This window comes from Diceros bicornis, chromosome 37, assembly GCF_020826845.1.
Source record: "Diceros bicornis minor isolate mBicDic1 chromosome 37, mDicBic1.mat.cur, whole genome shotgun sequence".
Classification (NCBI taxonomy): Eukaryota; Metazoa; Chordata; class Mammalia; order Perissodactyla; family Rhinocerotidae; genus Diceros; species Diceros bicornis.
Window position 1 is genome coordinate 12,521,878 of NC_080776.1, and position 14,694 is coordinate 12,536,571.

Consider the following 14,694-nt stretch of genomic DNA (forward strand, 5'->3'; position numbering starts at 1 on the left):
AGTTCAGGCAAGACATCTGAAAGGGAAGAAGAAATTGACTCCTCAACTAGGAAAAAACCCAAACCAGAAAGTTTTGTGTACAAAAAGTCACAAACATCTATGTGAAATAGAAGTATAATGATGTACACCTGAAATTTATACAATATTATAAACCAATGTTACCACAATAAAACAAACAAACAAACAAAAAGTCACAAACAGAGCCGGCCCCAGTGGCCTAGTGGTTAAGTTTGGTGCTCTTTGCTTTGGCAGCCTGGGTTTGGTTCCCAGGAGCGGACCTACACCACTTGTCTATCAGTGGCCATGCTGTGACAGCAGCTCACATACAAAATAGAGGAAGGCTGGCAACAGGTGTTAGCTCAGGGCAAATACTCCTCAGCAAAAAAACAAACAAAAAAAAGAAGTCACAAACAACTCCCTCAACTACCCAGTCTCAATATTCATTTTTATCCAACTTTTTCTCTCTTAAAATTTTGAAGGAGATAGAAGCATGGTAGGGGGTGGGGAGTCAACTCTGTTGTTTTTCCGTTTCAAATCCTTCTAGCAAGGACTTGACAGCCACATGCCACTTAGAGTTGTTCAACTATATAGCAATTAATATTTATAAAGAAAATATAGTGTGTGCTCACAAGGATTAGCACTATTTAGAATCCATCCATCTATTTTAACATATCATAATTGAAACCCTTCAGTGCCAAGTCTTAGAGTAAAGACTTGAACCCTAAACAGGCCTGCAAGGATCTGGCCCTTGGCCACCATTTTTGCCTCATCTCACCCCAATCTCCTCCCTGTTCCCTGAACTCCCACCATATTGGTCTTCTTTGAGTTTCAGCCACAGGACCTTTGCTCATGTGCTTCTCTTTGCCTGGACGACTCCCTCAGTTAACTAGATTCATCGTTATACCTCAAGTTAAGGTCACTTCTTCAGAGACTTCCCTGACTCTCCAGTCCAACTCCTAGAACCTTCTTCCAGCCATTCATAGTAATGGTTTCACTTTGCAATTATACACCCAAGCGTGTTATTTTGCTTATGCGCCCCCCCCCCCCCCAAAGCCCCATAATTCGTACTCTCTGAGAGCAGAATCGACGAATGACTTGGTTACCGGGTGTATCCACTGTGCCCAGACTCGTTCCCGGCATGTGGTAGGTACTCAATAAATGTCTGTTGAATGAATGAATAAAAGAAAGATTTCCAGACTCGTGTAGTGATCTGAGGCCAAGTCCCGCTCTACCCCCGGATTTTGGGAGCGGTGTGGAGCACATAGACCAATAAGCAGATGAGTGCCCGCCTCCAGAGAAGCTTAAGTCCCAGCCTTCCTCCAGCTGGTGGGCGATTCCTTGGACTAACCCTTCGCCAGCTGCAGAGAGTTCAGAGGAAGGGGTGGGTTTAAGGGCGGATGCTGAAGCCCAGCGCACGGTGATCGATCAGCTGAACAAGGGTGCGGTCCCGGTGGAGATCCCAGGTCCTCGGCAGGAGCCCACGCTTCTGGGCTCGGCCGGGCCACCAGCTGAACCCTCTCGCTGTCCCTCGCTCGCGCCAGCCCATGCATCCTAGGCGCTCCGGGCCAGCGCCTGCGCCGCGCGCGCCTGATTGGCAGCCCCCAACCTCAGCCCGGGCGCGTCCTCCCACTCAAGCCAAGCTTCAGTCCCCGCCCGCTCCCGGGCCACCACCTCCTCATCGTCACCCGAGCGGCGGCGGTCGGCGAGGACCTCTCCCGAGCCGGGCCATGAAGATCGAGTTTGCGCCGCTCAACATCCCGCTGGCGCGGCGGCTGCAGACGGCGGCGGTGCTGCAATGGGTCCTCTCCTTCCTGCTGCTCGGTAAGGACCTCGCGCGCTCCTGGCCGCGCAAGATCCAGGCAGAACACCACGGTGCGTGGGGCTCCTTCTCCCCTCGCCCGGATAGTCCTTGCCCGAGGACGTGCTGAGAACCCCCGACCCGTCTTCCCTGGTGAGCCAGAGCAGGCAGGTCAAAGAGGGCGTTCGGAGCTCACTTGGCACTGTCCTGTTTGGTTTCTCTCCCCACGTGAACCTCGTAGCGAACGACTGTTTGCCAACTTGATTCTCCCCTGTGCGATTTTTTTATTTGAGGTGTACCTTACCCACAATAAAACGCACAGAGTGTAAGCATACAGCTCGATGAGTTTTGGCAAATATCTACATGCACATGGAACCACGACCCCATCGAGCTTTAGAACTTTGCACTTTGGCCCCCTCAAAAGTTGGGAAACTCGTTTCTTGAGTTGTCGATTCATAAATGGAAAAACAGTACCCAAGTATTTAAACCCTGATTCCTTCCTCTCCCCACCCTCATGACAAATAGCCGTGTTAGCTTTTCCACTTGTAAGATCCTCCGGATCCAGAAAGGTACCTTGCAGCAAAGAAGACTGCACCAAACATTGGGTTGGGTGGTCTCTGTCTGTAAATAATTTGACCCAAGTGTGTGTTCTAGCGGGCTTCCAACTTAAGCCCATATAGAAACGCACACGAGGCAGTCACTAGGTGGGGCAGGGTGAGCGATTTTTTTCCTGGATGTTTGTTCTGTTCTTGGAGTAAATGGAGGATGGTATGAGAGGAGAGAGGGGTTATTGGAAACTTAAACTCTTCTGAAGGCTAAAATCATTTGTATGCTCTAAGATCAAGGGTTGTACACTGTTGAGGCTGCAGTAATAATAATAACTGTAGGGGCCTGGAGGGGTGGTGTAGTGGTTAGGTTCACGCTCCGCTTCGTGGCCCGAGGTTCGCAGATTCAGATCCCAGATGCAGACCTAGGCACTGTTCATCAAGCCATGCTGTGACAGGGTCCCACATACAAAATAGAGGAAGATGGGCACAGATGGTAACTCAGTGCTGCTGTTCCTCAGCACAAAGGGGAAGATAGGCAACAGGTGTTAGCTTAGGGCTAGTCTTCCTCACACACACACACACAAATAATAATATTAACAGTAATAAACTCATTGCATTTTGGAGGTTGACACTTTTGAAACGATTTTACGTTTTGAATGCCTCAATCGGTGGTTCTCAACCCTGAGTGCACATCAGATAGAATCACTGGGGGAGCATCTAAAAAATATGGATGCGCAGGCTCTGTTGCTAGAACTTCTAATTCATTTGTTGCAAAATTGAGCCCTGCATTGGGATTTTTTTTTTTATAAACAGACTCTCCAAGTGACTCTAGTGTGCAGCTAGGGTTTACTGAAAAAGAGAATTCAAAACATTAACTCATTAATGGGGCCGGCCCCGTGGCTTAGTGGTTGAGTGTGCGCGCTCGGCTGCTGGTGGCCCGGGTTCGGATCCCAGGTGTGCACTGCCGCACTGCTTCTCTGGCCATGCTGAGGCCGAGTCCCACATACAGCAACCTGAAGGATGTGCAACTATGACATACAACTATCTCTTGGGGTTTTGGGGGGAAAAATAAATAAATAAAGTTTAAAAAAACAAAACAAAACATTAACTCATTAAGTCCTCAGAGGCCAAACTGTGAGACAGGGTTGATAGCACTAGACTCTGTTTTGCTCTGGACCAAAGGGCCATCAGGATAATAACAGACACACTTATGGGGGCTTAGTGTGTGCCAGGTACTCTTCTCAGCACCATACCCTGTTAACCGTGTAATCTTCACAACCACCCTATGAGGTCAAGACTGTTCGTTCCTGCACTCATTGGACAGATGAGGGAACTAAGAGGTGAAGTAAATTGTTCAAGGTCTAGTAGGAGGTGGAGAAAATGGATGCAAGCTCAAGAATTCCACCCAAGAGTCCCTGCTTTAACCACTATGCTGCTGGCTTTAATGGCTTGAACTTGAACTTGACTTCCTTGCTGATCAATCAGCACATCTCTGATAGCCTACTGTCCTTTTTTTTTCATGACACTTGTCATTGCTTATATTTGTGTATGTCAGTGGTTACTCAAGAAAGGTCTGTATTGCATTCCTAGCACACAAGCTGAGTGAGGGAGCGCCCTGCGTGTGCCTGGTCCATGGAAGGTATGAAATAAATACTTGTTGAGTGATTGTCTCCACTCTGTCTGCCAGAAGGAAAGCCATCCACCCCCCATATCCCTATTCCTATTAACCCATGTAATCTGCATAGCAGCCCTGTGAGGTAGGGGCTACCTCTGGACTCCTTTTACAAATGAGAGAGCTCAGAGGGGAAGTAAATTGCTCAAGGTCACTTGGCTCAAAGTGAGTAGTAGAGCCACAGGTGTCAAATATGAGTGGACTGTTGACTTGGACATGACCTACAGTGGCTCAACAGACAATTCATTTAAATGCTTTTATTGTGTGCATTTGACATTCAGATTACCTGGAGCATATTTTGTATTATCATATATTTTAGAAATTTTATTATGAAAAATTTTAAACGTACAGAAAAGTAGAAGGTAATGAACACTCATATTCATTACCTGGGTTTATAGTGAACAGTTTGCCATATTAGTTTTATTTTGCAAAAATATTTTAAAGCAAATCATATTATGATATTTTAATCCTAAATACTTTAGTATGCATATGTAAAATTAACTATTTTTTACATAATCTTAGTACCATTGTCACACGTAGCATAATTAACAGTAATTGCTTAAAAACACCTAAACTAAGTTCATACTCAGTTCCTAAATTATGCCAAAAATACACTTTTATTGGTGATTTCTTTGAACCAGGATCCAAAGAAGACCCTCGAGTTGCATTTAGTTTTTATGTGTCTTTTAATTTAGAACAATGTTGTTACCGAGCCAGGTTCATTTCTGCCTGTTGCCCAGAAAGCCAAACACCAAGACGACGAGATTGCAGAGAGAGAGAGTTTAATCATGAGGCAGCCAAGTGAGGAAAATGGGAGAACAAGTCTCAAATCCACCTCCTCGATAATGGGGACTCAGGGATATTTATGGGGTAGGGGACAATGTGGTCTGAACTGTGGAGATAGATGATTGGAGGTGAGGAGAGGTGAGGTAATTGATGATATGCGCAAGCACAGTCAGACTTCATGCCTGTTCATAGGACGCACGTTCATAAAATGGTGGCATTGGCATGATCTGAGGGTGGAGTTTTTAGCCTCTTGACATCAAAATGTCGCTTATTGGACATCTGCGTAGGCCCAGTTGATGGGTTGGTGGTCTCAACCAGCCTGAAGTGGACAAGGGGCTCTAATTCCTGAAAAACAGCTCAAACATCCATTACCTTGGTGACCCAGGCTCCAAGGAGATGTTATCTATAGGAACCTAGTGGGAGTCAGATACATATTGCCTAAACAGCACAGTTCACAATGGGTGGGGAAACAACTAAAAGCTACGATCAGTAATTGCAAAAAGGAAAAAAACTTTAGTTCCTAGCTATTTAATCATCAATGGCTAACTGTTTCCTGGTTTCAGTGTCCCCCCATTTGTTTTCTTGTCAGTGAAGCTTGAAGAAGCAGTTATCTTCTTCAGTTATGCAAGATGTCTGACCTTCTGGATTTATCTGATTGCTTCTTTGTGGTGTTAATTCATTCCTCTAGCCCTGTATTTCTTCTAAGAAGGAAGTTAGATCTAAAGGCTTGATTATATTTAGGTGAAATTGGCCTGTTGCAAAGAAAAGTTCCCCATTGACCATTGAGCTTTCCCCTAGTAGTAAAGTCTCCATTGATGATCCTTGCTTGAATTAACTGTTTTATTTGGGACTGCAAACTGGTAGTTTCCTTATTCTATCATTCATTCTTCACATATTAGTTAGGATTTATGCAAGGAATAATTTTCCCCCATCATCTAGGGCCATTTGACTACTCTGTGATTCAATTCTTATAGGAAAGGTAGGATAAAAGCTTACTTATTTCTTTCCATTTAATTATCAATTTTAAAGTAAGGAGTTGATGTAATAGCTACTTCCAATGGTGACAAGAGAGGTTTTATTAACTATATATTTTAAGATCTCTAAATCAAAATCTTGGAATGCATTTTTCTTTCCACCATCAGGAAATGAGTTTAAGCTGTTAGCACTTGGAATATATTAAAAAATAGCAAAATGATTCATTTAGTCATAAAATCAAACACTGTTTCCTTGAGATAAATGTTAAGTACCTGTCATCCAATCTTATAACATTGTATTAGTTTTAGGTGAACAACATAATGATTTGATATATATGTATATATTGCAAAATGATTAGCACAATGTTTAGTTAACATCCATCACACTTAGTTACAAATTTTTTTCCTTCTGATGAGAATTTTTAAGATTTACTCTCTTAGCAACTTTCAAATATACAATACAGTATTGTTAACTATAGTCACCACGCTGTACATTACATCCCTAGGACTTATTTTTCTTTTTATCTTTTTTGTGTGTGTGTGTGAGGAAGATTGGCCCTGAGCTAACATCTGCCAACCTTCCTCTTTTTGCTGAGGAAGACTGGCCCTGGGCTAACATCCATGCCCATCTTCCTCCACTTTATATGGGATGCCGCCACAGCATGGCTTGACAAGCGTTGCGTCCATGCGCGCCCGGGGTCCCAACTGGCGAACCCTGGGCTGCCACAGCGGAGCGCACGCACTTAACCACTTGCACCACTGGGCCGGCCCCAGGACTTATTTATCTTATAACTGGGAGTTTGTACCTTTTGACCACCTTTGCCCATTTTGCCCACCCCTCACCCTGCCTCCCCACCTCTGGCAACCACCAGTCTGTTCTATGTTATCTATGAGTTCAGTTTTTTTTTAGATTCCACATATAAGTGAGATCATAGAGTATTTGTCTTGCTCTGTCTAACTTATTTCACTTAGCATAATGCCCTCCAGGTCCATCCATGTTGTCGAAAATGGCAGGATTTCCTTCTTTTTATGGCTGGATAATATTCTGTTGTATGTGTATACCACATTCCTTTATCCATTCATCTGTAGATGGAGATTTAGGTTGTTTCCATGTCTTGGCTATTGTAAATAATGCTGTAATCACCCTGGAGTGCACATATCTTTTCGAGTTAGTGGTTTTATTTCTTTTGGATAAATACCCAGAAGTGGGATTGCTGGATCACCTGTCATCCAATCTTAATATTCAAGAAACGGAATTAGCCTGTGTGCTACCAACCTGCTAACTGAAAAGTAAAAAACTGAAAAAGAGAGAGCCAGCATTCATTGACCATCTTCTATCTACAACCCTTTGTGACAGGGATTATTAGATTTATTTTTTTATGTTTTTGTTTTTTTGTTTTTTTTTTTTTGTGAGGAGGACCAGCCCTGAGCTAACATCCAATGCCAATCGTCCTCCTTTTTGCTGAGGAAGACTGGCCCTGGGCTAACATCTGTGCCCATCTTCCTCTACTTTATATGGGACCCTGCCACAGCATGGCTTGACAAGCGGTGCGTTGGTGCGCGCCCAGGATCCGAACCAGCGAACCCCGGGCCGCCGCAGCGGAGCACGCGCACTTAACCTCTCGCGCCACTGGGCTGGCCCCAAGATTTATTTTTTTAGATGAGAAAACTGAAGCTCAAGAGGTAAGTATCGTGCGTAAGACCATGTGGTGGGACCATGATCTTTTACTGAGTGGTTCTATTTATTTACTTATTTATTTAAGTAGCCTTACTGAGGCACTGACATACAGTAAACTGCACATATTTAGAGTGTACAATTGATAAGTTGTGACATATAGATACCCGAGAAACCATCATGGTTAAGATAGTGAACATAGCCATCATCCCCAAAGGTTTCTCATATCCTTTTTGTAAATCCCTCCTTCCCCGCTGCCCACCATCTCCAAGCGTCCCCTGATGTGCTTTCTGTCATACAGTTAGTTTGCATTTTCTAGTGTTTTAGTTTGCATTTTCTAGTGTTTTATATAAATGGACTCAGATCATAGGTACTCTTTTTTGTGTGACTTCTTTCACTCAACATAACTATTTTGAAATTCATTCTTGTGTATGTAAATAGTTCCTAGCTTTTTTGCTTTGAAGTGGTGTTCTAGTGAATGGTTATGTTGCAATTTGTCCATTCATCTGTTGATGAATATTTGGGTTGTATGAGTATTATGAGTAATACTACTGTGAACTTCTGCCTACAAGCCTTTGTATGAACATATACTTTATTCTTGGGTAAACCTAGGAATGGAATGGCTGATCATGGTATGGTAGATACAGGTTTAATTTTTTAAGAAACTGCCAGACTTTCTTCCAAAGTGGCTGTACCATTTTACATTCCCACCAGCAGTGCATGAAAATTCGTACTCCGTATCCTTTCCATCACTTGATATAGTCAGTTCCTTTTTACTTTTTGCAATTTTAATAGGTGTGCAGTGGTGTCTCATTGTGGCTTTAGTTTGCATTCCCCTAATGACTAATGATGTTGAGCATTTTTTCGCATTGTTATTTGCCAGCTATATAGCTTCTTTGTTGAAGTACCTCTTTAAATCTTTTGCCCATTTTGAATTGGGTTGTTTTCCTATTATGGAGTTGTGAGAGGTCTTAGTGTATTCTGGATACAAGTTCTTTATCAAGTATATGCTTTGTATAGATTTTTCTTCTAGTCTGTGGATTATCTTTTCATTCTCTAAAGTGCATCCTTTGAAGAGCAGAAGTTTTTAATTTTGAGGAAGTCCAATTTATCCTTTTTTTTTTGGTGAGGGAGGTTGGCCCCGAGCTAACATCTGGCCAATCTTCCTCTATTTTGTATGTGAGTCACCGCCACAGTGTGGCTTAATGAGTGGTGTAGGTCAATGCCCGGGATCCAAACCCGTGAACCTGGGCCACCAAAGTGGAACACGCTGAACCTAACCACTATGCCAACTGGCTGACCCCTATCATATATTTTTCTTAAGGATTGTGTTTTTGGTGTTATATCTAAGAAGTCTTTGCTTAATCCAAGGTCACAAAGATTTTCTGGGTTTTCTTCTACAAGTTTCCTGATTTTAGGTTTTACATATAGGTCTATGGTCCATTTTGAGTTAATTTTTGTATGTCATGCAAGGTGTAAGTTCATTTTTTTGGCATATGTACAAGACAATTGTTCCAGCTCCCTTTGTTAAAAAAACAATCTTCTCTCTACTGCAGTGCCCTTGTGCCTTTGTCAAAAGCCAGTTGTCTATATATGTGTGGGTCTATTTCTGGACTCTATTCTGTGCCATTAATCTGTTTTGTCTATCTTGATGCCAGTACCATGCTGTTTTGAATACTGTAGCTTTCTAATCATTCATGAAATCAGATAGTATTAGCCCTCAAACTTTGTTCTTTTTTTCAGAGTTGTTTTGACTATTATGGGTCCTTTGCATTTCCACATGCATTTTAGAATCAGGTTGTCAATTTCCACAAAAAAGCCTGCTGGAGTTTTCATTGGGATTGCTTTTGATTGAGATTAATCTATAGATTAATTTGGAGAAAATTGACAAAAATATTGAGTCCGCCACTGTATGATTATATTTCTATCAGAAATATTCTGAAATATTAAGAACATGGGACTGGTTTCAACGAGACCCTTGTTATAGTTTATTTGCTTCATTAGGCAAACAAGTAGATCCAGTAATGAATTTGCTTTTAAACAAGAAAAATGTGATTCCTTGTAAGACAATACTATTTAAAAGTGGTGTGGAACAAACCCACATATGAGGAATACAAGCTGCAAAATTCTGCAAAGGTGTTTCAGATTTGTCTTCTAGCCCTGTCCTAAGAAACTCTGGGAGGCAAGTTCTCTTAAAACAGGAATTTTAAAAACCAGAAGACTGTTACACTTACATTCTTATATTCAGCAGATGGCACTGATTGGTATTTTGAAATACAATGATTCAGAAATAAGAAGGAAAAGAATGTGATGTGCTAAAGGATTTTGCTTGCCTCTGAATTCCATTTTCTTTCTCCATACTATGTTAAATGGTTAAAATAAGTATAGAAAGAGTTTTCATAGGGGGAAAAATGAAAACTTCTTGAATACAAATGGGAAGGATACACATACAAATATTTAAAATATTAATATTAAAATTTAAAAATTAAAATACACATACATATTTAAAATTATTTCTTTATATTGGTTACTATTTAATGCAAGTAAATAAAATTTCAATAGTTTTCACAATCTTTTTTTGATGCAGTTTGCTCATGGAAATTTAATAGAATTATGTTAAAAATGAGAAAATTCTTACATAAGTAGATTCATTCTGCAGAGTTTTATTTAGTTTTTTTCCCCATAGTGGATCCATTTTATTTCTTTTATAAAAATAATTTTTTGGTTATAAGATAATTCATGCTAGTTATTAGAGAAATTGGAAAATGTAGAAGAGCTTTTAAAAGAGACTAGAAAAATTCCATATTCTCATCCAGAGATAACTGTTGTTAATGTTTTGGCATATCGCTTTCCTCTTTTTTACATAGATGAAAAATTTTTTTATCAAAATAATATAGGCACTGGAGAACAACTCAAATAACATACTGGGTTGAACCACATGAAATTTGTGTTTTTGAAGGTGATACGAACATCTTAATCTCAAGTTCATGTGCCTGATGCACAGTAAGCCAATCACTGAGACATTGGTGCTTGGAGATGGAGAAAGGTTTATTCCAATTGGCCAAAGTAAGAAGGCGGGAGGATAGGCTCTTTAATCTGCCTTAACAAGAGAAGAATGCAGAGGGTTTTGTAGAGCTAAGGGGTGTGACGGGAGGAATTTCAGAGAAACAAAGGGGTAATCTGTGTTTCTTTCACTCCCGATAAGCCCTTGGACAATCTGACTTCTGGGCATCAAGGGCAGCTGGGGGCTGGTGATCCTTGAAGGCATTCTTTTGCTTCTGTAAAGCAAGCTCATAAATCCTTGTGGCCCTTGAGTCACCCTTCAGGTTAAACAAGAAAACAGCAAATTGACAAGATTAACTTCTTTTCATCTGTGTGTTGGGAACAAGGTAGAAAGGTAATCATATTGAGTATTTACAGTAACCCTCAGGTACCCAGCAGGGGAGAGGAGAATGGGGAGTAACTGCTTAATAGATACAAGGTTTTATTTTTGAATGATCCAAGTGTTCCAGAACTAGGTAAAAGTGGTAGTTGCACAGCATCGTGAATGTGCTAAATGCCAATGGGTTAATTTCTTTCAAATGGTTAACTTATGTTATGTGAATTTCACTTCAGTAAAATAAAGTGAGTGGGAGACAGGTAGAAGCTATGGGACTGTAAGTGATAAGGGGCTGACTTGTGGTGTTTCATCCAGAATAGACCAAAGTCAAGGCAGCTGAAATTCAGGCCTTCAATGCAGCTTGGCTTGTGAACCTAGACAATTTAAAAAGGTTTCACCAGCAGTTTTGAGAGCTGCCCAAAGTGTTAGAGTGGACTTTTGTATCTTCCTCTTCTCTTTGGCCTCCAAGTTAGAAGAATTGTGTTACCTTGGATTGCTTAATGAGATAAAAATAGAAAGTAGAGGTGATCTGTTCACCTAGTTTTTCTAGTGTTTTCTTCTTTTGATCTAATTCAGGATCAAAGGATTAAAAAAACTATTTTGGTGCTGTTTATGATGTGAAATATAAATGAATGTATGAGATGGAGTGGGAATTTAAATTAGAATAACTCCTTTGAGTAGTAAGGTATCAAAGTATATCAGGTAGCAAGGATGTTTCTGCTTAGTGATTTAGTGTTTTACATACTGTCCTATGGAAGTAAATCAAAATGTGAGGAAAGTTTATGCAAGATTACATTTCTAGAGAAAATTTGTCAGGGGGCTGGCCCAGTGGTGTAGTGGTTAAGTTTGCACGTTCCGCTTCGGCGGCCCGGGGTTCGCAGGTTCGGATCCCCAGGATGGACCAACGCACCGCTTGTCAAGCCATGTTTTGGCGGCATCCCATATAAAGTAGGGGAAGATGGGCGTGGATGTTAGCCCAGGGCCAGTCTTCCTCAGCAAAAAGAGGAGGATTGGCACCGGATGTTAGCTCAGGGCTAATCTTCCTAACAAAAAAAAAAAAAAAATTTTTTTTAGAAGCCCAAGTGTTCAAACATAAAAGAGTGGTTGAATTAGCAGTGACAATCAATAGAATGTTGATCAGTCATTAAAAATAACATTTAGAAAGGGCATATTACCAAATTTATCATACCAAACAGCTAATGTGAGATCATCGTGATAAAATACAGAATAAAAAATGTATGTGACCAGCCATGTTAAAGAAGCATAACCTGTTCACAGGAAAAAAAGACCCCAAGGAAAATGTTAACAACAGTTTTTGTTGGGTGACTGAAATATGGGTGATATTTTGTCTGCTTCTACTGTTTGCATTCTCCAAATGTATCATAGTAAATAAAATTATTATAACGACTCCTATTTGTCAAACGTTTGCTCTGTGCCAGGCACTGTAGGATCTCTTTTTGCCCAACAGTCCTTGGAGACAGGTGCTGTTAGTAGCCCATTTCACAGGTAAAGGAGTTGAGGCTCAAGAATTAAAAGATCTTGCTCCAGATCAGGCAGCTAGTCAGTAGCAGATTCCAACATAAGCAGTCCCATTCCAGATCCATGTGTTAACCACTGTACATGAAAAACATATAATGAATGTTGAAGATATATGCAATGTGTATTCATTTAGAAGACGTGTGGTTGAGTTAGTGGAACATTGAATTAGTAACTGGGGGACTTTATTTCTGGACCTGCTCTTGACTCACTCTGTGATTGAAATTAACTCAGTTTGCTTTTGGTCTCAGTTTCTCCATCTGTATTTATTTATTTTTTTTTGTGAGGCGATCAGCCCTGTGCTAACATCTGCCAATCCTCCTCTATTTTTGCTGAGGAAGACTGGCCCGGGGCTAACATCTGTGCCCATCTTCCTCCACTTTATATGGGACGCTGCCACAGCATGGCCTGCCAAGCAGTGCGTCGGTGCGTGCCCGGGATCCAAACCGGCAAACCCCGGGCTGCCGCAGCAGAGTGCGCACACTTAACCGCTTGTGCCACCAGACAACGGCCCCTCTCTATCTTTATAGTAAGGAAAACAGAACCTCACATTTGCCTGATTCTTTATGCTTATGGACCTACTTATATTCTTGTAATAAATACTTAAAAGTTTATGATGATATTATTATTAGCTGGGGATAGTTTGGTTTTGTAAAAAAAAAACAAACAAAAAACAAATGCATGGGTTTAGGGATTAGGCAGATCCAGGTTCAAGTCTTTTGGACACTCCAACTCCCTGAGCCTCAGTGTCCACAACTGCAAAATGGGGACAGTCATGTGTACCTTGAGGGTTCCGGGGAAGAGTGAATGAAATTGCCTATGGGAGATGGTCACTACTCAATACCTGTTCTCTGCCTTCCCTACTCTGTCGAAGCTCAGTTGATCTACCTTGGAGCAGAGAATAATGAGACCTACCTAAGCTTCTTGTATTTTTTGCACATTTTAGTAAAATAAACAGAAAATTAACTAACACTGGTAAATTGTTGGCACTGAGATCTGGGTAGAGGGCAGCAAGTGAAGCAAAATAGAATGATCCTGGCAGGAATGAGGGCAGAGGACACTCTTTTGGCTTTGCTTCTGGACTCATGGAAACTTTGTTGCAGTTCCAGAATGCAAGAAAACCCCACAGTGGGGTAGAGGGCACATATTTCCTTAAGCTTTCATACGCTCCTTTAACCTTTAACCCACTCTGGAGAGAGCAAGTCAGTCCTCTGACGGGGTTCAGTTCTACATGGGAATAATATCTATGCTGAGAAATGTATTGATTTATATATTTCCAGAAATATAAATACACGTTCTGTTTTTGGCAAAAAAAAATTCTATATCTGTCTATAAAAAAATAGTAGATCAAGGTGCTATTACTCAGATATCATGATGGATCATTTGGGGACAAAGCTCTTTTTCACGAGGTTAATAGGGAGTGGATAGGAGTTTAGGGATTGAAGTCAAGCACTAGATTAGAGATGGCAGCACACCGTCGAAGAGAAAGGGGCAGGGGTACTCTGTAAAGTGAGAGTAATAGCTGGAACTTATTGAACACTTACTGTGTGCCAGGCTTTATGTCTTTATGCTCCCCCCATTAACATAGTTCTCTTTTTATAGATATTTTTTGGTATAATACATAGCATAGATATGAGAAGAAAATGTTTACCTTAGCTTAGTGTATTGCTTTAAAGCAAACATTCTTGTCATTACCACCCAGGTCAAGTATTATCAATTCTTGCTGCATATATTTTGAAAGTATGTCATGAGGTGCATGAACAATCAGGATTGCTCTGTCTTTATGAAATATTGCAAGAAGTGATAGATGAGCTAAGATGTAAAGCGTCCCACCTGTGCTGTTTCTATCTCTGGCAATAGAGTTCCTGAAAATGAAGTTTGTCACTGGGATGTGCCCTTTGTGGGCTGCTCAGTCCAGATGAACACCTGTGGTAGGAACCCCCCTACATCCATCCCTCCTGTCAGCTGTGGTCCCTCCATATATCACAACGGGGAGGCGGTGTAGGGCCGTAGCTAAGAGGGTGGACTTTGAATTTGGATGGATCAACCACTTACATTCTGTGTGACTTGAGCAATTCACTTAACCTCTCTAAGGCTCCATTTTCAATTCTATAAAGAGGACATCAGAAGTACTATGGCAGCATATGTACAGTGGTGAGCAAGATGCCGTCTATACAGAAACTGATATGTAATAACGTATATCTGAAATTACACAATGTTATAAACCAGTATGACCTCAATAAAATAATTGTGTGTGTGTGTGTGTGTGTGAGGAAGATTAGCCCTGAGCTAACATCTGTTGCCAATCCTCCTCTTTTTGCTGAGG

General features: G+C 41.3%; 1 protein-coding gene across 1 annotated transcript in view; it reads left to right on the plus strand.

Moving 5' to 3' along the window:
• The first annotated feature begins 1,369 nt into the window (after window positions 1-1,369).
• MOGAT1 (monoacylglycerol O-acyltransferase 1) overlaps window positions 1,370-14,694 on the plus strand; it is a 32,319-nt gene continuing 18,994 nt past the window's right edge. The window contains exon 1 of the mRNA XM_058533093.1: window positions 1,370-1,821. Within this exon, the coding sequence (XP_058389076.1) occupies window positions 1,545-1,821 (277 nt within the window). The 5' untranslated portion in view covers window positions 1,370-1,544. The remainder of the gene's footprint in view (window positions 1,822-14,694) is intronic.